A 25410-nucleotide genomic window follows, 5' to 3' on the forward strand; every position below is an offset into this window, starting at 1 on the left:
TTTGGTCATTACTTTTGTCAAACAGTATCACACAGAGAAATTGTTGTTTAAAATAGTGGAGAAATGTTGCATTGCATTGGGAAATTGAAAAGATAAAATGTCTAAAGTGGCGTCCTATTCATGTTTGATAAATTACTTCCCTTTCTGTCCTTTCAAAAGCATGCCTGTTGGTGGTCTTTGTGTGAAAAAGTCAACATGCTGTGTTTGACTGTCAGCTTAAATTTTTGCAGTTTGCCAGAACAGAAGAGCAAAGAGGATTGTGTTATAATTTCCCCAGAGTCCACAAGTGAACACATCTAAAAGTCTGGTATGACTACAAGTGATGAAATTACACGTTAGTAACATTTTAATCCATTCAAAGCAAAAACTGAATCAACTGGACAATTAGGAGTCTCTTGATAAAACTGAGTTTGTAAGATAGATCAGCAGCTTGACCAGGTGTATGTGTTTTTTCTAAATAATGTCTCATTTCCTTCCACTTTGCTGACATGCATTACTTTATGCTGGTTTGCCACATAAAATCCCATTAAAATATGTTGAAGTTTTCAGCTGCTACGTAACCCAATGCAGAAAAAATCCCTGCTGATTAATAGTTTGGCAAAGCTTTAATTAATGTAATAATTTTTAATGATAAATATTAATTGGTCTGAACACTAACATGATCATAATTCCTTCCTATTTCTCAGGTCCTTACAAAGAAACAGGCTTCACAGACTGAAAGCAAAAGGATTCTTTAACTACCAAAGCCTTCAGAAACTGTGAGTTTCCATCATCCTCTCTCCATATACACATAAACTAAAGGTACTTAAACCATGCACAGGAGACGTTATGAGGCTTGGAAGGCTGTTGGGCATGCTGGCAGTGTTGAATGTTCTGTTGTGCGTATGCAGATGCATTTGCCACTGACTTGTGCTGCTTATCAAGCTTGCACAGTGTCACTGTGAGGGCAGGTCTAATCCTTTGCCAGAATCTGTTTGGCATTGTTGGGTTTGTGGGTTTAAATAGATTTAAAATGTCTGTTGTGTTTACATAAACAAGATGATTGAATAGCTGTTAGACAGTAAAATATAATACCAATATCCAACAACACTAGGATGTTACCCCTAAATTTAGGCCTTCCTGCAGAGTTCTTTGTCAGTCAGCCCAACATATTTTGGCAATGTGCCTGCGCCTGTTTTTGTTTGCTTATTAATTCATCAGCCTCAAGATGTTTCTGTGGTCCTTTTGCAGATATCTACAGCACAACAATATTCAAGATGTGAATCCTGATGCATTCAGAGGGCTTCATAATCTAACAAGACTGTGAGTAAAGTAATAATTTTTCTGATTACTAGATGTTTATTGTAATTAGATTATTGTAACTTTTAACAGCTCTGTCACTATTCTGATTCTAACCTCAGATCAGTGCTGTTGTTGTGAGAATAGGTTCCTTTGGATTAAAATCCAACTCTTATTTCATTAAACATGACCACAGTAGCTTGTCAGCTCTGATTCCTGGGAGGTAGAAATATTAAATATCACAAGTAAGAGACATGAACTCCTTTTTATTCTTGTTCTAATAGACTGTTTATTGATATTCCTAAATTTTCTTTAGCAGATTTGATATGAAGGGCAGCTAAATAAAAACAGCTACGGTATATGGGCCAAATAAGTTCTGTACTATTCTGTACTATGGCTATTAATAGATAAATTACATCACCTTGGCAACCACCGGTGCTCACAGCCACATTTTCTTGACAAAAAAGATATTTCTAACCCTGGGTTCTGGATGAATATTTACCACTTAATTATAACATAGTTAAGTGTGGAGTGAGCGCCCCTACTTACCCCACAGATTCAGCTACAGGGAAAAGGCTGAAGAGGTTCAGTGCAGTAAGGAGAGAAGACAATGGCACAAGCACCAAAACAGGATATTCTATTCAAAGCACTTCTTCTCAGTCACAGATTATGAAACAAACTGCTGATGTCAGCAGTATGACGGTGGAGAGTTTTTCTGGAAGGAAATATGTTGTTTTTACTTTTCCGTACTCTGTGACTGTACATCTGAAGATGTAGAAGATGTACGTCTTTTTTTCTGTCAGTGTCTGTGCAAAATAAACAAAACTGAATGTGCAGAGATGTTGACTGTATATCAAAATGTGTATATATGTTTTATTTATTCATTAAAAAAAATAAATAAAAAGTAAAACTGAAGCATATTTTAGTTGTGATTTGCATAAGAGCAGAGGGTAGATATTGTGAGCCTTGACTGTGACTGAATAAATAGTTGCTAGTGGTGTGAGTGTGGAGGTAACTTGAATGGCTTTGTAAATAAATAAATAAAAGTTGATAAAACTAAATGACTTCAGTGAGAGACAGTGTCCAGTAGATAATGACTTATGAAGTACTGTAGCACAAAAAACCCTCACAATTAAAACATAGGCTACATTTACAGCAGGCTTTAATAAAAAATCAATAAATAAAATGTAAACAAAAACCATTAAAAATGGAACAACAAACAAAATAAACAAAACTTCCATTCAAAAATATTAATCATAAGAATGAACATTATTGAGCTCATTTTAATTTATCATTTGATTAATTGATTATTTGCTTATTCCCATTAACAATACCGATCAGAAGTGGAGCATAAAATGATTTTATAACTTAGAAAATGGATTTTGTTTTTTAAAAAAGATTTTTGTGTCTGAAAAGGAAATAAATATTATTATTTTGATCTATGACACTGTAACCCATATGCTCAAACTATGAGGCACAGAGTCATTGTCTTGACAAACTATTCTAATAAATACAAACCTTTCAGGACGATTTTAAGTTTTAGCTGTGTGTAAATTTAACTAAACACCTCCAAAAAGGTTTGATTGTTTGAAAAATACCATCACAAAGAACTGAAGGTGCAGTCCAGGTTGAGCTGTAGAGATTTCCTGTGAGTCAAGGTGTCAGAGCAGGATTCCAAAAACTGAACTGGTGCAGAGCTTACTTTTCTGGTGGCTGTAGATGAATGAGCAGAGCCGACAGGCGACACAGGCTGGTTTTCACAGAGATAGGGAGGCGAGTAAGGGAGGAGCAAAGCTGGCTGGTGTTCAAAGAGGAGAAAGAGGAGAGGCTGGAGCAGAGCAGGGAAATTACTGAAAACTCTTCTAGACAACAAAGAGTAGCCAGCTATAGCGTAATCCCTCAAGAAATAACGGTCGAAAAGTTTTGGAGCTCAGCGGAAACATTTACTGCAGGGCTTGATTAGTTATTTAATGTGTAGAGGGCGTGAAGAAAAATGTAATGTTTTACCAAGACAGAAACAGAAATTGAAACAAATCTATGTATGTATGCTGAAAAAGAGACTTTTCATCATTAAATTTTAACTGTTTTAGATCAGTTAGGACCAGCAAACTTAGCCCTGTTTGCTAGATTTCATTTGGTAGTAAAACCTTTTTGTACTTTGCATCAAAGCACAGAACCTGACACAGAACCTGTCTTATGCCTAGATGTAGGATGGCTGGACATTCTCACATGGGTTTATGCGTAGGTTGTATCCATGGTCCACAAAAATCAGAAAATATAAAATAGAATTTAAGCTAAGCAAATATAATATCATTGAATAGTAAATAAAAATGAGGAAAAGTATTTGAAAATTTGAAGCTTCTTTACATATGTTGTAGCATTGTCAGTGTTTTGTAAATGTGGTCCTCACCCAGCTGTTTAGGAACTGTTGATGTAGAGGACTTTTCTGCAAAATCTTCTGTTAAATTGATTGTGATGTGGTTGAATTGGTTTTTAACACAAACAAAAAACATTTAAAGTCGTAAAATGGAAATGTTGCTAGGACATGAATCATCTTCCAACAGATTAGAGGGACATCATGTCCTGTTACACATCAACAGCTTCTTGTAATTTAGGTCTTTCTAGGGTTTCTTCATAATGTATGGAAAACTAGTTCATCCTTGCTGCTGGTTACCTTAACGTTACTGGTTATTATTTCAGGCGTACCCACATTCTCACAGCTTATTGTAAAAAAATGTTCTGTCATTATAAAACATTCTAAAAACGATTCAGCACCTATGAACTAACTTGGAATGCCATATTTTATCAAAGTTTGAAGACACCTTAATGTGACCTTTTCAATTAGATTTCAGTCACACAAATCACACATCTGTAATACTGCACGTTTTTTCAACCATGGTGTGCAGGACCTAACTTCTCGACCCTCCCCCCTCTGGAGGCGGATGACATTGATAAAACACTCCGTGTCAAATCCAAGGGGATTTGAAGATAAGCTGGACAACTTTACAGAAATCTGAGTTAACAAGAATATGCTGTAAACCTGCAATGACCTATCTATATGAAGGTGTATTTTCCCCACCTTTCATTATTTATTTATTTTTTGTATCTCACTTTGACATGTCCTTGAATAGGCCACAGAGGCCAGAAATTCTTGCTTTATTAAATGTACCTTCCTCAAAGAAAATGACATCCTCTCTTTTTATAACCCATTTGATCTGCTTCTCTTTAGTGATGCAAAACCTTATTCCTGTAATATAGAGATGAAGACTAAAATACATCTTAGATGACTGGGAAGTAGCGTTGTGTGTGAATTGTGAGACAGTTATTTTTTGTTTTTGGGCATGTGCACCGACTGATGGCACCCTTTGAATTTCGTTGTCTTTGTGACAATGACAATAAAGATTTATCTTATCTATCTTATCTTATCTTAAGTAAGATATCTTATCTTAGAAGCTTACTTAGTCTCCTCGTTAGTACAGTGGTGAGTATCCCTGCCTGTCACGCGGAAGACCGGGGTTCAATTCCCCGACGGGGAGTGAAGTTTGTTTCAGGTCCCTCTTGAAAATGAGATCTAGATCTCAACGGGGTTTACCTGATTAAATAAATTAAAAGTAATCGATATTGTCAATGTACAATATACAGGATGTGAATGATAAAAATAATTTGAAGGCTTGGGTAAAACATCACAGTTGTGATGTTTATAATACAGTTCTGGTTAGACCTTAATGTACATTCATTGTATTCATGCACATTTAGACTTTTATGGCTGCATTTGAGCTGTTCTTTTTCATACTTAATGTTTAAAAAAAAAATAAAAAGGAAATTGAATTATGATTTCTTCCGAATTCCTGCATGCAGACAGACTGAAGTGTATACATTCAGCTTCAGTAATATTTAAATAAATGTCTATTAGGAAGCTTCACCTTGACAACAACACGCTCCGGACGAGTTGGAAGAACTTGTTTAAAGTTCTTCCAGACACAAACTTGTCTGGAAGAACTGTGTCTGGCACAGACCTGACTTTAATTATAGTCCATATTTTTCTATAAAGTTCTTTAAGGTTTCAGAGCCATTGTGAAACCTTAAATGAAATATATTCTTTTGTCACATTTGTTTGTTTGATATGTACTTGCCACTTGCTCAATATAGTTTTTTTAAGAGAGAACATGGCAAGAGGAAAGATAACTTCAGTAAACAGTCTTCACCCATATATTCACCCATGTCAAACTACTTAACTAATTCTTAACAGAACCTTCAATACAGATGTTGAACTTTATTCATTATTGGAAGCTAAATGTGCTAAATGTTTTCAAAATTAGCAAAATGCTAATGACTGAGTATAAGCTTCTGACTGACGCTAAATACAGGCTTAGCTTTGCTTGTTAGCTTCATGTGTCATGTACAGAGTAAGGTAACATTTCTTTTTTTTTTCAGGTACCTGAGTTACAACAAGATAATAGTATTGATGCCAGGAGTGTTCAAGGACCTGCACAAGCTGGAGTGGCTGTGAGTCAGCGGCTTTTATGTTCTATTGTTTCCCGTTTCCTCTCTACCTCCTTTTCGTGTTATATTATACACCACACGTATCTCTACTGAGGCGGTTTTATCCGAATCAATGATCCGAAAATAAGGCGGAAACAACATCCTGTTTGTCTTTTCAGGATCCTGGAAAACAATAATATCCATCAGATATCTACCATGACATTTTCAGGACTTAACTCTCTTGTTTTACTGTGAGTTTCTGCCCTTACATTATATATTTGATCTTTTACTTTCATCTCATGTTTTTTGGACTATTTGAAGTGCTTGTTGTTTAGAGTTGTTCCTCCCCTGTTAAGAGTGAAAGTGTCTGAACATGAAGAAGAAATGTGCAACACTGTGTTTTTTTTTGTCTCTGATTGACAGGGTTTTGTTGAACAACTCCCTGACAAAGTTGGAGGACATCTGCCAGGAAATGCCCAGACTGAACTGGCTGTAAGTGGGATGTCAGAAAATATCACAAACTGTCCTCTCAAAAAAGTGACAAGGCTTTTGATGGGTTTATTCTCTGTGTGTTTGTATTTATCCCCACATGCTCTCTGTTTGTGTGTGTTTTCCAAAACATGTCCTTGCAGGGACTTGGAGGGAAATCTAATTGAAAAAATTGGAAATGCTTCTCTCCATTCATGCACCATGTTGACAGTTCTGTAAGTGTAAATTTGCATAATTTAATTCATAGCTAAGGCAAAGGTTTGCTCTCAAAATATTTACTTCTGACTTAAGCTTGCAAATTCTACCTAGACTTACTTAAAACTGAAGCCACGTTGTAGCCAGAGCATGAAGTCAATACAGCGATTCATTAAACGGAAGGAAGAGGGTCGAGGAACAGTGGAGTAATTCAGTGTTTATTGACTTTTTCCAGGGTGTTGCAGCGAAACAGGATCAGCTACATACACGAACAAGCATTCTCAGTCCTCCAAAAGCTCGGAGAATTGTAAGTCAAGTCCTTTCCTCGTTTATTTTATTTTCAAATCGCACAGAGAAACTATTCTCAAAATGAAGAGACAAAGTTTGAGATGCTTTTGAGAAAAAGGCTGAATTAAACACTTTAACATGCAGATCATTTAGAAAAAGCTTCACATATTGTGTCTTCCAGTTCCAAGGACATTATCAAAACATTGATGGAGTGTTTGAAGGAGTGTGTGAACATCAAGAGAACAGTACATTCTGAAGGAGAGCAAATTTTAAGGGCTGTGGAAAGGAACAACAGACTTCACAATGTCTAATGAGCTCACATGTTATGATGGAGGCTTCATTGAACAAACTCATGACTGCTTTGTACTACTTGCAGTTAAACTGAGGCTGAATGATCGTTTAGATTAGCTACTGTGTTGGGGTGCATTAATTTGCTCCTTTGAAATGTTTTTGCCGCTGCAATATATATTTTAGCTAAAGTTCCCATTTTAAGAGCTTTTATTTTCTCAACAGGAGGATTATTTTGATTATTATGAACTCTGTAGTTCTGTTTCTAGAACTACACATTTGTTCTCCTTCACTAACTTTCTTATCTGTCACAAAGTTTCACACAAAGTACATACAATGTTTTGATTGAATTTTCTCCAAATGCCTGAACCCAGAGGATATTTTTTCAGTTTTTCATTGAGCTCATGACTTTTCCTGTAATGTAGTTGTGATGATGGAATTTCCTATTAAAAAACAAAGTAAAAAAAAACAATAGCTCATCAGAAGCCATTTTCATTCCAGTGCTATACTGTATACCTCCCAAAAAAAATAATCCACAAAATACGTCACAAAACTAGTTTCTTCTTACATACAGGTCAATTTGAATAAATTAATATTTAATTAAAAAGTCTATTTTCTTTAATTAGTTAGATTGAAAACACACATTTATATAGGGTTCAAACACTCACAGTGATATATCAAGTTTTTATTTATCTTAATTTTGATCATTATGGCTTGCATGCAGCTTCTGACATTAGGAGTATTACATATGAAAAAACATTTTTGTTCTGAAATGGGATTCTGAGACATTTTACCCTGTACTACAGAGTATTTACACTCACTACTTGGTCAAAACTTCTTTTGCATAAATTACTGTAATTGAGCAATTACTGTAAAGGCAGCATGAAATGAAGGCAATCAATTCATAGCTCAAGGAAGTTTAGGGTTTTATTTAATATTTATTTAGCCTTTAGTTTACCAGGTAGAATCTTGGAAAAGTAGTTCTCATTTACAAACCTGACATGATAGAAAAAGTACAAAAATACATAGAAACACATGAAAAACGTTTGACCAGGAAAACCTCAGTAATGTTTCTTCTCTTTGTAACAGTGAAGTAGTAAACATCCTGGATGCCATCTTGGAAAAATATTTCTTTATTAATCTAAAAAATTTTGGCATGTGATTGTGTGTTTTTGTTAGCTGTAAAAGTACTTTACTCTGCTTTTTGGTGTGTAAGAACAATTATTTTCACTGTCTGAATTACATAATGAAGGAAATTAAATGAATTGGCTTTTTGAACTATTGTGATTTATTGAGATGCTCTTATAAATTGAGCATATTTAACCTTTACACACACGGCATTATGCCAAGTGTTTACATTAAGCTTGTTTTACTTTTCAGACTAGGTATTATTTGACCTGCTTCTGTGCAGAGGACACCATTCCACTTCTGTTGTTTGTATATTTCTGTCTTATAACCACAGAAGTGCTGTATTTGCCTGCAGACGTGAACCTTTTACTTCAGATTCTGTCTCCTTCTTGAGTTTTGAATAGTGCCCTCTTGCATTTATCTTCATAGCATCCCCCCAACTGTATGTTCCTTTCATCTGCTGTGCCTCACTGTTGCCTGTACAAAGCTGATAAACGCCTCATGAGTTTTAGCATCTCCTGTTCCAGGGACCTGTGAATTTTTCATGCTCCTCTAGCAGTAACTTCGATAGCCAGAGGCAACGTATTGTCTTTTCTCATTCTCCAGAACACACTGAGGGAAATATCCTTAAATTTTGCAGTAATGTCGCTTTGGACTAAAGACTGAACTACTTAAAATTAGTTGGTCATATCTCAAAATTACTGTGACACTTTTTGTCTTGCATAAAATATAAAAAATAGACTGAAGACATTTAACAGCAAGGGAGTAATTGAAGCTTTTATTTTTCCTTGCTGGATATTTGAGGGACATAAATGTGTTATCTGTAAAATTTAAACGCTAGCGCCGTTATTGTAACATCAGACACACCTTCTTTGTCTAGGCTGTGAAAGCTTCATGCTAATTCCTTAAGAATCCAGCTGTTTGGGTTTGACTTTGAGACTTTGGAATAAATTAACTTAGCGGGATATATTTTAGATAACGTCAAGCTCTTGACTTCTTTTTTCTTCTTGCAAATACTTTTTTTGTATCCTTTTGTCCAAAATAAGGCCTGAAATGGCTCTTTAATTATTGCTAAATCCCATCAAAGCAAAATAACCAATGTTGTTTTGTTTCTTCTTGACTCTGTAGCCAAAAGCCAGTTACATTTTGCATGACTTTATTTAATTATGTTGTATTCACAACATAATTAAACTCACCAGTAATGCACATTTCTGTAAACTCTAAGAATGTCTTTTGTCAACTTTATTAAACATACAAAGTGTTGATAATGGCTGCTGGTTATTTAATCAGATACCAGAAAAACAGAGAGAATGCATCTTGTAGCAGGAACAGCTCTGACTGCTGAACAAAAGTCAGTTTTAGTATTTTATACATGTTTTTTAGTTACATGCATTGAACTGTAAATTGCTATAACAATAAATCTTCACTACAAAGACTTCAAAGAATGAAGCAAAATTATGATGTAACATTAAAGCACTGCTTACATCTTTGTACCTTAATCAAGTTAAGATATCTCTCCTTGCAAAAACAGATGTTGCTACATCTTAAGATTCCTTTCAGTTTAAGAAGGTTGTGCATTCTCCCTGCTATATTTGTGGTGCAGTAGGTGATTTCAAACAAAGGTAAGCATGAAGACACTATAGCATTTTTTGCCAGTGTACTTGTACACTCATATGTTAGTGTTATGAGGAGTATCGAACGACAACAAAAGACGAAGGTTTTCTGCTGCTTGTGGTAACAACAGCGACAAAACATTTCTCAAATTTCTTGTATTGTGCTAGCCACATTGAATCCCACGTAGAAGGACAGCAAGCAATTGTCGCCTCATAGTATTTGTTCCATAGGAAATGAATGGAGATGGAGCGATATCACCTCCTGTGCTAAAGGTGCCTATCTTGCTTCCTTGAACAGGTTAGGGTATGTTTTCATGCTATACAAAACATGTTCATTGCATTTTTTGCACAAAATCATTCTTAGATAATGAGATATCAGTCTGCTCAGTTCTGCCTCTTTTCAAAATGAGCCATTTTAGGTCCTCTTGTCTCTTTAAATCCAAATAAGCTGCTGCTGGTCATGCCCCCAAAATCAATGTTTACACTTGCACATAAAAATGGTTGCAAACCACAATTATGCCACCGTACCTCTTTGAAAACCAAAAGCAGAGCCTTCTGCACAGTCAAAAAAAACGCAGCAGGTGGTTTCTGGATGATAAACAATAAATTCAAAAAAACAATAGCTTATTGCCAAAAACCAACTGTGCAGAAATGGAAGTATAAAAACTTGCAAAAAGGGAATTTTGCAGAATAGGTCTGCTTTAAGCCCATTAGTTTAGTACCCTTCGTGGTTAGCTCAGTTAACTTAGCCTCCTTCCCGCAGTTTCCCTGCCTACTCTTCCACGGATATGCAACTCTCCACTGATTAGACTCGTCTGATCCACATATCACTGATGGACCAACACAGAAGAACCACTTTATTCTGTCTAGTCTCAGGTTTTCATTTGACATCTGAAGGATAAGGGACAGTCGATTCAAGACATTATTTTAGACAGAGAAGATAACTAGGTTGGATTAAAAGAAGCCAATCAGGTCTGAAAAATTAAGATTTAACAGAGGAGGTGGCCTCAGATTTTGTCCAACACCAACTCTGCAGACTGCAAAAAGATTCTGCAAGACATAGAAAAGCCAGTAGGTTCATCTCCACTCTTCCTTCCTTCAATGACATTTTTGACATCCGCTTGGCCAGCATTGCTTGTGACACCTCTCACACCTCACTACCAGTCTTCAGCCTCCTGCCCTCAGGGAGAAGGGACCAGAACACACTCCCCAACACTTCTGAGCATCTTTAAACACCAGCCTGTCAGGACGCTGAACTCTGTCCACTACCTTCTCCCTCTGACCCCTGCCAATGGATTTTAAACTTAATCTTGCTTCAATTGTATAATTTTACCTTGTTTCTACTTTATTAATTTAAATGTTTTGAGGGAGAGAAATAGTATTTCCATTTATCTGTATCTTTTGCATATATGGTGAGTTCACAAAGAGGATGATGATCATTTCCTGATTCATGTCCTCAGGCAGTTTCACAGCAGTTCACACCATGGGACATGTGACCAAAGTCACTCATGTGTTATTGTTATGGACAAATAACATGGACTCAAGTACTGGACAATATGGAGAGCAGAACTGGTAACTTGTGTCCTTAATGACCCAAATGCTGTGACTACAGCATGAATAGGTCTTACTTCCAATCACACTGAGAACTGAAGAAGGCTTTTGGATAGAAGATGAGAGTTCTTCAAGGAATAAAAGAACTCCAGGGTCATTCTACTTAAAGCACTTAGAAACTCTAATGTATTTATAAAGAACACTCAGCTGTCTGCTGCAAGTTACACTCTGATAGGTGTTTAGTATTTCTTACAGACATAAGAAGACGACTAGCTACTTTAGTTTCCACTACAGTTGGAAACTGTACTTTATTTTTGTAATTTTTGTAAAAAATTACAAAAATAAAGTAATAAAATTAAAATAATAGTTAATATTTCAAGAATAGCCATAACATGACTTTATTCTACTTTTTTCTCTCTTAATATTTACACCAGTAGGAGTCAGGTTTGTCTTATGTCTTTGTAATACCTACTGTACCTATAATACCTACTGTCATAATGTCTGTTTGACAGGATTTCTTATTGGACATGTTGTGAACTATTTTTATTGAAATGAAGTGTTGAGTTTTTTCCTTGCCCTTGTTTTTTTGTGTGTTATTTAAAAAGTTTAGTTTAAAACAAGACAACCAAATGGAGATTATCATTTCTTTTTTGGCCATACTAGCACCTTCGATTGTTCCTGGGTAAAATCTTGCATTAATAATTGGATTTCATGTATAGATTTCTTTTTTACAAGAAAAATCATTTTTGTTTTTAAAAAGTTGCTTCTGTTTTCTATCATAATTTCTACAAATAAGAGACACATGTAAAGGAGAAAGTATTTGTCTCTGTATGTCAATCGGCCAAGTCTCTGTTGTTCATATTTTGTTTCTCAGCAGAAAATAGTTTGGAAACCAACAGTGCTCTATAAAAAGATCAGCAAAAATTAGTACATGATCTTACAGAGTCTTTTGGTTCTGAATGAGTTTGTTTATTTTTCTAATGCTTATGTGCTTGTGTCTCTGCACAGGGATCTGTCCAGCAACAGACTGGTGGCCATACCTCCCAATCTATTTGTCTTACTGGAGGATTTGCTCCAACTGTGAGTTCTTAATCAAACACGACAGTAAACAGATTTTGGTTTAACTTTGGATTGCTGCAGCTCAGAGTTTGTTTACATGTCTGCAAGAATCAGTTTGCACAAAACTCAATTTTAATTGGATTTAGTGTATTAGTTTATTTTAATATAATTAAATCAGACATATAAAGTATGAAAAGTAAAGTTTTTACGCTTGCGTCGAGATTTTGTGTTTATTACATAAGAATAGTTGAGCACAAGTTAGCTTGCTAACAGCATAATAGGTTTATATCAAGCTGTTATGCAGAGACAAACAAAATGAGGATGAGTCCAGCGTTTGCTGCTGAATCGTTTTGACAGCTTAATTGGAAGGAAAACATGTAGGAGTTAAAAAGAAACAGAAAAACATGTTATTGAGATGAAGCGCTGATGTCTCATGTGTGATCTCTGCAGGATTTACTCTGTAGTGTGAGATCAAGGATCAGTTGCATCTATATTTAATATTTTGTATGTTTTTTTTATCTTATATCGTAGAAACATATCCTACAATCCCATCGTGGAGCTTCAAATGGATCACTTTGACAAGTTACATAAACTGAAGTCTTTGTAAGTATTTGTTCTGTTCCTGACACTGACCGCTAACCTTTACTGTTGCAGATTTAAGGACAACAGCAGCTTTGTATCTGCTTTTGAAAGGGTAATAAAGTCTTTGATGATGTTTAAGATCTGCAAACAAGTTTTTTGTGACATGCCAAATAGGAAAAAAAATTAACAGTAAGAAAAGCTGGGCAAAAAGACCAGAAAAACACAAATTCTCACAGTTTTACAAAGTGTGTACCCAAATGTATTAGGTGTAAAACTAACCTGTCATTTCAGAAAAAGACCATCATGCCAACAGTAAAACATGGTGGTGGTAGTGTGATGGTTGGGGCTGCATTGCTGCTTCAGGGTCTGGACAATTTTCAATAACTGGTAAAACAATTAATTAGCTCTCTAGCATAAATTGCTAAAGGACTGCAGGGACACTTTGGTCATGAAGCAGGGCAATAATCCAGAGCACAGCACAAATTCACCTCCAAATGATTCATAAAACAATATTTTTGAAACATGCTTTTTTAAATCTATTATTGATAATAAAATTTGTTTGATCTGAATTGAAGTTTGACAAGAAAAGCATAGACAAAGGAAGTCTTCACTGTTCAGAATTTGTGACAAAATCTATGTTTTTATGTTTCTCAGGAGCATAGAGGGAATAGAAATTGATAACATACAGCGAAGGATGTTTGAACCTCTCAGATACTTGACTCACATGTAAGTACAACATTATCATGCTCTGTGGAGACCTTCATTTTTTCACAGATAATGTACTGATAAGACCGAGTCACAGGCAAACCTTACCGGGCCTCAGCTTTAAATCCATCTGGGAGATAATTAAACCAGCTTTAAGGTGATCCAACCTCTCAGAGGGTAAAGATGCATAATTCATGAATTCGTGGAAGGAATAAGTTCCTTTTTTACATTTTTCAGTTGTAGTTTTTCGTTTTTATTCAAGTGGGCCAAATAAATACCATTAACATTGAGAAAGATGGTGATCTGGTTTGTTTTAGTAAAAAAGGTGTTAAAGTTTCATTTTCAGTAATTTTTTTTTTTTTGCAGAGGCTTAGTGCCCCAAACTGTGGTAAGTAAACTGAAAGGTAATTTTGTAGCACCAAACAGTGAAAAGCAATTTCAAATCTTAATGACAAACACTTTGTGCTGTGGAAGGTTACATTGTGTGTGTGTTTTTTCTCTTAAATCAACCAGCCTGGATATAATCTGCTTCCAAACATACAATTTCTATGATTTTTCACCAGATTTTTTCAAATCTGGTGAAAAAGATTTCACCTTTGTTCACTTTGGGAACAAAGTAGAGGTGCGCAATACATCGGGTTTGGACAGGATTTTCTTCATTTTTTTTTACCACATTGTCTGATATATAAAACTTAGATTTGAATAAACAATGTTCTATTCAGTTTTGTTGGTCATGTGAGAATGATGGTGAAGCAGTGCATTGTGGGGTGTTCTCACTATGTGGAAAAGGTAGGAGAACATGATACGCCATCAGTTATCAGACACAACAGCAATATTAACATTAGACATGAATACTAACTCAAATTTACATACTGATGCATCACTTGGTGACAAAATTAAAGTTTTGTTGTTTTTTTTCTGGTTGAACTTTCAAGCTCCATCTTGAACGCTGCCCACCTTCATTTGAAATGACTGAAGATTTCGGCTAAAATAGCAACAGTTTATCTCCTATAATGATGCAGTCAAGTCCTTGAAACGTTTGACATTTTGACATGTAATCTCAAACTTGAATTTATTTAAATTACATTTTATGTGTCAAACCAACACAGAGCAGTAAACAATACTGAAGTGAAAAGAAAATGACCTATAAGTTGTTAAAAAAAAATGAAGTATGCATTCAGCCCTTTTAACCATAAATAAAACTCTAAACAACCAGTTGCCTATGTAATGTAATCTCAGTGTAAATCTAACTGTTCTGTGAAGGCCTCACTGGTTTGTTAGAGATCATTAGAGAAGAACTGGCATTATGAAAACCAAAGAACACATCAGACAGGCCAAGTTAAATTTACATTCTAAAATTTTTATTGAAATTTGGGTTAGTAACTTTATAAAAATAGACCAATTCATTCTGCAAATATTTGCACAAATGTAATATTTAGTTCATTATATACAGAACTCTGCATTGTTTTTTTTAAAATAATTTCAATCAATAGTCCAAATTGAGTAATTTGAGGATCTGAGAGGTAATCATTGATTTTCCTTTTGCTTTTCATTAAGGCCATTTTAACTGCTTCTAGTTACCATTCAGGCCAAAGTGACACGGTGAAGAAAGCAGAGCTGTGTCAACGCCCCACACCTAAAAGTAAATTAACCCAAAGCCAAATGCTTGGTTGGGTTTCAGTTCTTTTAGTTTTGATAAATGATTGATGTTAAATCTCTGTCAACTTTCTCCAACAAGATATTATAAGAACAAAATGACCAGTTTTAATCCAAATAGGTTTTTTAATAAGTCTTCCACCTCCTGAACGGCACAGTCTGACAGAAATGAGATCACTGTCCTTCTGTTCTTCCTTATCTTCCAGTTTAAATGCACAAATAGACAGTAAGGGTAATATTGTGGATAGACCACTGTAGGCTGCAGGTAAACACACACCCCATGCCTTAGCATTAGATTGCTTTTTTGATGTTGTTTTGTCTGTTTTCTTAGCTATTTCAAGAAGTTCCAGTACTGCGGCTATGCCCCTCACGTGCGCAGCTGCAAGCCCAACACAGATGGCATCTCGTCTTTTGAGGACCTGCTGGCCAACATCGTCCTGAGGGTTTTTGTCTGGGTTGTCTCTGCCACCACATGCTTTGGCAACATCTTTGTCATCTGCATGCGCTCGTATATCCGCTCTGAGAACAAACTCCACGCCATGTGCATCATCTCCCTCTGCTGTGAGTCAAACTGCACTTCCAGGGGAACAGCAGTCATTTGGGAGGGAGCGTTGTGCAAAGGGAGGGAGATATGGAGCCTTTTAAACTTCAGAAAGTACAAAGTGTCACTTGAAGTTTCTGCCTGAATTTTTATTTATTTATTTTTAGTCTGACTGTATTTCTATGACATAATGTATAGTCATGTTTCATTATGTTTCTCTGGTATAAAATATTTGATAAGTCTCACAGGGTTTATTATGAATTATATCAGGTTTATGCAAAGCATCAATATTTGCAGTGACTACTCATTCTATGTTAATATGTCTGTAATGCAGCCTGGCACTTTCACTTCCTAGAGTTTGTTTTTTGGTTGATCTGCCTAGAGGTTCTCGATGGGGTTAATTTCTTACCAATGAACCCAAGATGTTTATATTAGGGCCAGGAGTTTTAAGTAATTTCAGAAACTCTAATGTGTTAAAAATTTTCATGCAATTAATTATATTTTTATGGACAGCAAATGTTACCTTGTGGGAACCAGAGGTGGACAGTGAAGGATGATTTCTTAGACCACTACAGTCCATACTACACTTTTTCTGCTCAGATTTATTCTGAATGACATTGATATCAGTTGCCCATTTATTTGATCACTCTCCATATCAACCCACAAACAGTAAAAATTAAAAAAACACTACAGTACAGATAAAAAAACAAAGTGTATTCATATTTCTCAAAACTACAAATCTGAATGCTTCTCATGCTGTCATGACTAAATGGAAAAAGATAAATCACTGGTGGGATTTCTCAAATCATAATTTCATCAGCTAAATCAATATGGACTCTTGATTAAAATGTTGAGTGATGTTTCCAGAAAAGCTGAGATGCTTCGTAAAAAGTTTATATGAATGCAATGAGCATGCAAATGTTCAAACCATGAATGTAAACCAAGATTTATATTAGTTTTATTTTTAACTCGATGCCAACAAAATCTTTTAAATATATTCTGGATACATCTACCACCAAGGCTGTGTAAGTGAAAACTGTCCCTCTACATATCAAAATTTAATGTTTCCCCCCCCATGCACGTATGCTCCAATTTTCTACCACGTTTTGGCTTGATAATTTTACATGACCTTGTTAATATTGTATGAAGGAAGAGGAGTGAGAAAACAGCTGGGGGTAGAAAGCTGGCATCCGAGCAGTAAAAAAGCTAATTAAGTTATATATTACCCTAAAAAAGTAAAAAATATATCCATGCATCAATCAGCTCAAACATTTCACATTTAGATACTGTGTCACACAACAAATTGATTCAGTTGGTAATAACTGAATCAACTGAGGACAAGTTTCATAAAAAAAGAGCTCTGTACTGATGTCTAACAAAGTAAGCAATACATAAATATTTAAACATATTTTTTTATCAACATCTCTGCACTAGAAATATTCATATATAAGCTCTACAATCTCTAGCTGAATCTGTGATTTCAAGTATATAATTTGTCTCCAGAGCCTTTTGCTTGGCTAATGGTGAGCTGAGAAAAACTCTGCAGTTTCCTGACAAAAGAAAAGTTGGAGTCTTTTCAAAGCTGCAGCATCTAACGTTTAGAATTTTTTTATTGATTACTTAAAACTATGTTGTGACAGTACAATATGGATATAGCTGTTATAAATTTACATCAAAGTAAAAGTTGCTAAATGCATTTGCACTCACCACTTTTCAGAATTAGTGTAGTAAAAAAAATAAAACCATACAGGATATTTTCACAAATATCCTATGTTCATCTGCTCCATAATTTCCCAATAATACATTGTTATTTGTGGTTGTAATGTGACAAAATGGGAAAAATGTTTATAAGGGTGTAAATACGCTTATAATACAGAGTAACTGCACAGGAGAGTCCAAGAAGAGAAGATGCGTGGACATGAGTATGTCGCACAACATTAGCACTCACCATTATATGCAGTTCAGTGCAGTTTGCTGTTGTCTAGGTGACTTTTACAGCAACACGGTGCCAGATACATTTTGTGTTCCAGGTGGACGGCTATTAAACTAACATCTACTGTATATGGCAGTAAGTTAAAGTCTATTAGAAAAACAGAGAAAATGACGACACATTCAAAACTCAACATATTGTTCCTGACATTTTCAAGATGGTTAAAGCGCTTCATTAAAAGAAGAGGTGATGCAATGCAGAGGTAACATGCCCAACTCTTAAACATGTTCCCTGAATCCTTACAAAAATGAAGACATTTCTGTGTTTTGGTAGCTCTCAACTCAACACGGGATTTCATCAGAATGCTTATGAATGCAAAGGCATTTGTTATCAGCATCAGATGAGGACTCCTTGGGTGTTTCATGATTTAATGAGGAGAATCAGAATAGTTGTTTTTTAAAATGGCCATTTAAAATGAACTCCAGACTGACAACTGAGGAAAACGGAGTTGATGGTAAAGACGGTTTATTTCTCAGGAAATATTTGAGATTGAAGAGCAAAACTGCTGCTTGATGTGACACTGTGTAAACTGTCCATATAATTAGAAAACACATTTTACTTTAATCAAAATTTGTTACAGCCTTCAAGTTATACAATAAACTATGAAATCATAGGTTAGAGCAGGGTTTCCCAAACCTTTCCCTACCAGGGACACCCTTCCTCATCCTCAGACATTACTACAAAATATGTAAAGAAACTGGCCACTTTTAGAAAGTTTTTTTTCTACACTTTTATTCAAAAATTAATAGTTATTACATTTGTTTAGCATAAGTGCTGCCTCATATTTTCTGACTTTAGCTGGCCATAATTTCTGAGGGTTTTTTGAAGCAGTGTTCTCCACAGGCGGGCTGCTGGATGGTGGCTTCATTTTTTTCTATTCAGAAACTTGTCCATTTTGTATTTTTTGTCCTCATGCTTCCAATTTTCTAAGACCCTCCTAGCTCTTCATGGTGACCCCCCACGGGGCCACAGCTCCCACTGTGATAAACCCTAGATTGAAGGGCACAAACTTTTTTTCTAAATGTTTAATAGACCCATGACAAATGTACCATAAAAGGTGTCAACCAAGTTTGAATTTGTTTTCATTTCAATGCATTTGTAGCCTAGTTGCTTTAACACATTGATCTTTAAAACTTTATTCCTTTAGAGTTGGCTGAAAAAAGCTAAAGTGAAGCTTAAAGGGATGAAAAAAGAGATAACTGGCCTTAAAATGGTTTCATCTCTTTACCAGAAGTGGATTATCTACTTCTATATGCAAACACAGCATGTCCACAAAGAGCTTCTGGTCTGCATATAAAGGGATGGAACAGATTTAAGTTCACAGGCAAAGTATAAACACATTCAAGAGTTGAGTCATCTGTATTCAAATCTGGATCAAAAGTTAGTTTGAAAGACATTTCCATCTATTCAGCCACATTCATCTTTGACTGTAACCTTTTACTCACTGAAAACATTTCCCTGTTTGGTTTTTACATTTGTTCTTTTTCTACAAAAACATGTCAACAAAATGTCCTTGTACCTGAAGCCAAGATCCTCCTAGAGATCCCAGTCTGGCATGGAGCAAATCAGTTCTGCTGTTTCCCACTTTAAATCCTCACATCTCAATACTGCATAGAATCAATAATAAAATGTTGAGATCTTTATTTATTTAATAAATCAAATGTATTGTATATCATTTTTAATAACTTTAATGAGATTAATTTTGCAAAATTATTCGAGAGGTATATTTTTTAACATTTCACAAATGTTAATATATTTCATCTAAATTTTACAGACAGTAAGGTTAAAGGTATTTTGAAAAGAATGGGAAAATATTTTGTTTGCAAAGTTGCAACGCTGGTAGAGACTTATCCCAAATAACGGGAGAATTTGCAACAGAAGCTGAATACAAGTGAACACTAAACTTTTCAGATTTGAATTAGTACAAAATGTTTAAAACTAGGCATATTAACAATTATGGACTACTTTGTGTTGGTGACTCATATAAAATCCAAAAGAAATAGATTAAAATTTGTATTGGCACTGTATTCAGGTGATATTTTATGTAAAACAAAGGGTAAAATGACAAACGTGGTAACATTTTCCAGTTGGATATAAACTCCACATTTTGACTGATGCCTTTCAGATGCCAGGAAGAACAGCAACAGATGGAGGATATATGAGTAATTAGTTTTCACACAGCACCAGTGGATGAGCATGTGGGACTTGAATCTAAGAAAAATGAGACTACTCTGCTTGGAGGAACCTGAGAAAGAAAATAGGTCAGTTATCAACATCATTCCCTAAGAAAGCGTAAGAGGAGCTTAAAAATATGATGTATAATTATGAGGCAACAAGAAGAAAACTGTGCTTCACCATCTGTAGTGGCCATATTTAATGCGCCGGGTCAAATGTGACCTGCATAATTTCATCCATGAACTCCGTGGATAATTACACATTGAGTTGCTCTTGGCCCAAAGTAATAGGCTCACAACCTGCTTGTGGAAGGTGGTGTACATCTCTATCAACCCCCAGATTCAATTCTTTGTGTATCCATAACTTGTTTTAATAACTGCTGCAAGTCTTCAAGGATATGCCAGCTTTGCATACCTATGACAGCAATCAAGTCTTGCTACAATTTTTTATTGGATTTTGTTTGAGCTTTGACTGGGCCATTCAAACACATTGATATGTTTTTATCTACAGCATTTTGTTTTGGCACTTTCTTCATATTCGATGCAGTTTCTCCATTAAGAGACGAACCTTCACCCCAGTCTCAAACCTTGGTCAGTGTCCAACATATTTTCTTCCTGGACTGACATTCATGAAGCTCCATCCACCTTCCTATCATCTCTGTTTCCTGTTGAAGAAAAGCAAAAATACACAAAAACATTTACATTGATCATTCTAAGCTGCTATCAGTGCAAAGGCACAACCTACTGTGAACAGAGCTCCAATGGGCAAGATGAATTTAGACATTTCCCTGGCTATGTCTGTTGGGAGCCGTTAGCTACTGTGGCTAACAGTATCTTATTGGTTATCTAGTCAGTTCCGAACTTGATGTTTTCAGCTCTGGATCAGGCTGATATGGGCACACAAAGCTGTTTCTCAGTTCTCAAGCAGTATTTGGCAGCTTTACTTTACTTCCTCGGTGGGGTTGTGTACTGTGTCTGTTGCTGACAGAAATCTTGGAGGAACCTGTAACTACAAGGTTCCTTCTGCAGAAACAAACCGACTTTGTCCAGCCATCCTTCTACTGATTTCGTCCGTGTCTGGATGCAAGTGGCTTGTTTTGGCCACTTGCATCTTTCATTCTTGTTCCATATCTCATGACCATGAGTAAGGGTCTGAACTTTGAGGAACTAGTATATTGAGAGCTTTGCTGATCTGGTCAACTCTTTCTTCACTAGAACAGATGCTCACATTACAGTAGGCAAAGACCCAATCTGTCTGTCCATCTGCGGTTCTTAACATCACTTGTGAACAGGGCACCAAGTTGCTGTTGTGGGATTTTACATTCATTTGAAATATTGCATCATTTGGTATTCAACTATCATTGAAGATATTTAGCCGTCATCTGTGATAGCTTATGGTGTGCTGACATAATGAAGGAATTACTCCCAGAGGGTCATTTTTGTTGTGCATCTGAACATTAGAAAGTGACTGACGAGACATCTATAAACTTATTAGAGAGTATGACTTGTAAATTTGCAATTTGTTTCTTGATCGTGACAGGAAATCTTTTTAATAAATTGCCAAGGGCAATGAGGAGTAAACACGGATGGAAACATTGTCCAGGGAGGTAATAAGACACTTTTGATCAGATGGATAGTCCTGCACTAAAGAAAATGTCAACTCTCTGTATGACACCGGTACACTGCATATAATTAAGTATTTCTACCACAGGAGACCTTGGTTCTTTGCTATGATAATGTGCTTATGTGCTGAGTCATTAATACTAATATGTTGACTGCTCCTTGGAATAGCAGCTCAACTCAAGCTGAATCTGCAGACATCCCAGAGGGCTTATTGTTTATTATTTTACTTTTTGTGCAGTAGAATTCATATTTAACCTCAACAACACAAGAACAAGTTTCAACACAGAATATAAAAACTGCTGCTTCATGTTTTAAAAAAATTAAAGTAATATTTGTATTAAAACAAAAGCAATTATTATTATTAGATTTTGTTTTGGTATAGACCAAGAATAACATGGTTTTCCTGTTTTGCATTTTGGATACAAAAAACATTAACATTAGCAACCTGATTTGCCTGGCTTGCTAATATGTTTGCATCTTTTTATGTCCTTTTGCATACTCATTTATGTGGAATGGAGGTGTGTAGAAAATCAACTTGTCTCTGAAACATGACATAATACCAGTAACTAATTAAGATTAATGGGTGACTAACAACAGAAGCCAGACCTGCAGCTGTACATGGACCCTCACATTCTGTATGTTTTTAATGTAAAACCTTCAAAGCCCACCACTGAACAACGCCCTTTTTCCTAGCTGCACTTTCTCTGACTAATTATTTGCTTTTTTGTTTTTCAATCAAATTAAAAATATGCCATGAGCATAAGTAGAGACTGCTGCTGAAGATTCGAAAGTATCTTTGCAAAACTGACTTCTTATGACCTTCTTTCCACACTGACCTCATCCTTCCTGACTTCAGTCTGTGAGAGTTTCCATGGGAAGGTTTTAAGTTTTGAGCTTTTGTGAATCACTAAGGACTCTGTTCTGACTGCATTCTCTTACTCTAATACATCCTTTGATCTTTTCAGCAAGATAACAGGTTGACAGTTTTAATTTATTCTGAATAAAAAATGCTAATTATCTATAAAGGGCATCCATTTCTTTGTCATTGACATTTCAGCAAGTCTTATAGTGGATAAGGTGGTGAGTTGTATGAAATAACACAGAGAAATTTAGGACACCCTCTGAAAGCCTCTGTTTTCATTTTTATTTTACAAAATTAGATGTACTGGGGAAAAAATAAAAAGTAAAATAATTATATATATTAGAAAGAAAGTACTCAAAAGAAAACCTCAAAGTACTCACAACATGGACATCTTCTGCTTATAGACAAGCGGACTCTATATGTAATATTTTATTCTTTTCAAAATCATTGGATGAGGGTTATGTTCAGGTGGTCTCTATAGTTAGGAAGTTGCAGTATGGGCATCTAATATCAATTTTAACAATACTTAGAAATTAAAGTAATCATTAACAATAAAAATCAAAGAAATTTCTGTAAAAGAAATTAATTAGAACATCCCCTCATTTATTCCCACTTCAACACAGTTGTCCAGAATTACATTGCTGACCTTGGGACACTTCCAGCACGCCTTCCCCCCTGCTCTTTCTCTGCCTGTTGTCTGATTACTATGAGTAAAGGTCACCAGAAGCACAAAAAAAGGCTAAGGTAACCAATCAGGAGTGTTTTGATGGACCTGTGCCCTGTTCAAACTTTAGACATTTACAACCTTTTTCCACTAGGATCAACTCAGCACAGCTGAACCCGGCTCTATGTGGTCATAAGGTTTTTCTACTACTGCTTAGGTTCAAACATGTGGAGTTCGGTTGAAAACATTACGTCAAGTCTGTCGGTCACTGATTGGCTAGGGAGTGGAGTCACTCTTTGCATTATGAGAGATTCTTACAATAATCAAACATTTAAAAAACTCAAAACAGTGACTGACATAGCTTCCATATTGTGTTTGTATCATACAGATCCATTTGCACCACTTTTCAGACTCTGGGACCGCCCAACTATTTGACACCCACCCACTAGAGCTGTTTCTCAAACTAATGGAAAATCACTCTAAGTGTGTAAAGTAGAGTTTAGCTGAGTTTAGCCATGCTGTTAGGTGCTTGTGGAAAAGTCATTTGTGTGATGTGTTAATGACTGTTGAAAGGACAGTTAACACCAGGGTACAATCAAAACAGCAGACTTCAGAAACTGGATTGCAGCAGAGGATTGTCTGAGTCTGGTAAGAGAACTAACAAGGTCTCATAGGACTCTGAAAATTTGCCATTCCACTGTCTGGAACATAATCTGCAGATGAAGGATCTTTAAAACAGCTGCCAACATGCCCAGGTCTGGGCAAGTCCACCCTAAAAGTGGATAGTAAATGCTAAAAAAGACTACAGAACCACTCAAATGGCAGAATTTGGGAGTTTAATCAGGCTTCGCTCTAAAGTAAGTTGTTCTTTCTTGCAGGTGCTGATGGCCTGATGGGTATTTATCTCTTCATGATTGGTGCGTATGACCTGAAATTTCGTGGTGAATATAATCGTCATGCTCAAGCCTGGATGGACAGCTCTCAGTGTCAGGTCATTGGCTCTTTGGCTATGCTGTCTACCGAAGTGTCCGTGCTGCTCCTCACGTATCTCACCTTGGAGAAGTACATCTGTATTGTTTACCCTTTCCACTACCTGACTCCCGGCTGGCGACGGACTGTCAGTATCCTGTTCGGGATATGGGTGTTTGGATTTGTCATCGCCTTTTTGCCTCTGGCCTGCAAGGGTTTATTTCGCAACTTTTATGGCACCAATGGAGTCTGCTTCCCTTTGCACTCGGAACAGCCAGAGACGCCCTGGGCGCATGTGTACTCCATTGTTATTTTTCTTGGTGAGCATTTGTTTTCATGTTTGCTTTTTCCTATTGCATAACCATGTTTTTAACCAATTTTACTTAATACATATATTACTCCCATAACTATTTGGAAACACATACATCTTTTTATTTGGTTTCCCATGAGTTTATAAATGTGTCCCTGCATAAAGATCTGATTCAAATTTATAGTATACTTGTGTATTTTGTATCAAGATTAAGAATCCTACAGATCATCTTTGACAATTACAATGTTAAGAAACCCTGTGCAACCCAGAAGTAATTCTGAACTCGGTACTCTCTCAACAGGTCTCAACTTGGTGGCATTCCTCATAATTGTCTTCTCCTATGCAAGCATGTTCTATAACATCCAGAGAACAGGGACTCAGACCACCAAGTACAGCAACCACATAAAAAAGGAGGTGACCATCGCCAAGCGGTTCTTCTCTATCGTCATCACTGATTCCCTCTGCTGGATCCCCATTTTTGTTCTCAAGATCCTTTCGCTGCTGCAAGTGGAAATTCCCGGTAATGAAAAGATTCCCACTTAAAGTCCACTTAAATATGCTCTTTCAGTACAACATAAGTGGCTGGCAGCTTGTGTCTGAAGTATTTTTTGTGGTGTTAGTGTTAGTGTTAGCACTAGTGACAACAACAATTGGCAATTTAAGTTCCTGAAATAAAAGTTTTGCAAAATAATTTCAAGGGTAAAGTGTATCTGTAAATATCACCTTCAAAAGCAATAATAATATCTAACTGCTTAGTAAAAGCTGTATTCACAAGCCTCCTTGAATTTTTCCTCACTTTTGGTGTTTATTTCAGGTGTAGTTACAACCTGAACAAAATCATATTGAATGAACAGAGATTCTTGGAAATAAAGCTTATATCATTGGCAGGCCTGTATATTTTCCCTTAAATTGTGCCACATTTGTAAGGACGATGCATTTCTGGGTAGTCTACTGAAAAAATAG

At 35.9% G+C, this 25410-nt stretch overlaps 1 protein-coding gene across 1 annotated transcript in view; it reads left to right on the forward strand.

Moving 5' to 3' along the window:
- The window catches only part of rxfp1 (relaxin family peptide receptor 1), a 104151-nt gene that overhangs the window by 70357 nt on the left and 8384 nt on the right, over nt 1–25410 (forward strand). Inside the window, exons 5-17 of the mRNA XM_028009831.1 lie at nt 687–758; nt 1231–1302; nt 5713–5784; nt 5940–6011; nt 6184–6252; nt 6393–6464; nt 6680–6751; nt 12321–12392; nt 12903–12974; nt 13608–13679; nt 15646–15875; nt 24047–24457; nt 24749–24967. Coding sequence (XP_027865632.1) covers nt 687–758; nt 1231–1302; nt 5713–5784; nt 5940–6011; nt 6184–6252; nt 6393–6464; nt 6680–6751; nt 12321–12392; nt 12903–12974; nt 13608–13679; nt 15646–15875; nt 24047–24457; nt 24749–24967 — 1577 coding nt within the window. The remainder of the gene's footprint in view (nt 1–686; nt 759–1230; nt 1303–5712; nt 5785–5939; nt 6012–6183; nt 6253–6392; nt 6465–6679; nt 6752–12320; nt 12393–12902; nt 12975–13607; nt 13680–15645; nt 15876–24046; nt 24458–24748; nt 24968–25410) is intronic.

Source organism: Xiphophorus couchianus, chromosome 23 (genome assembly GCF_001444195.1).
Source record: "Xiphophorus couchianus chromosome 23, X_couchianus-1.0, whole genome shotgun sequence".
Lineage (NCBI taxonomy): Eukaryota > Metazoa > Chordata > Actinopteri > Cyprinodontiformes > Poeciliidae > Xiphophorus > Xiphophorus couchianus.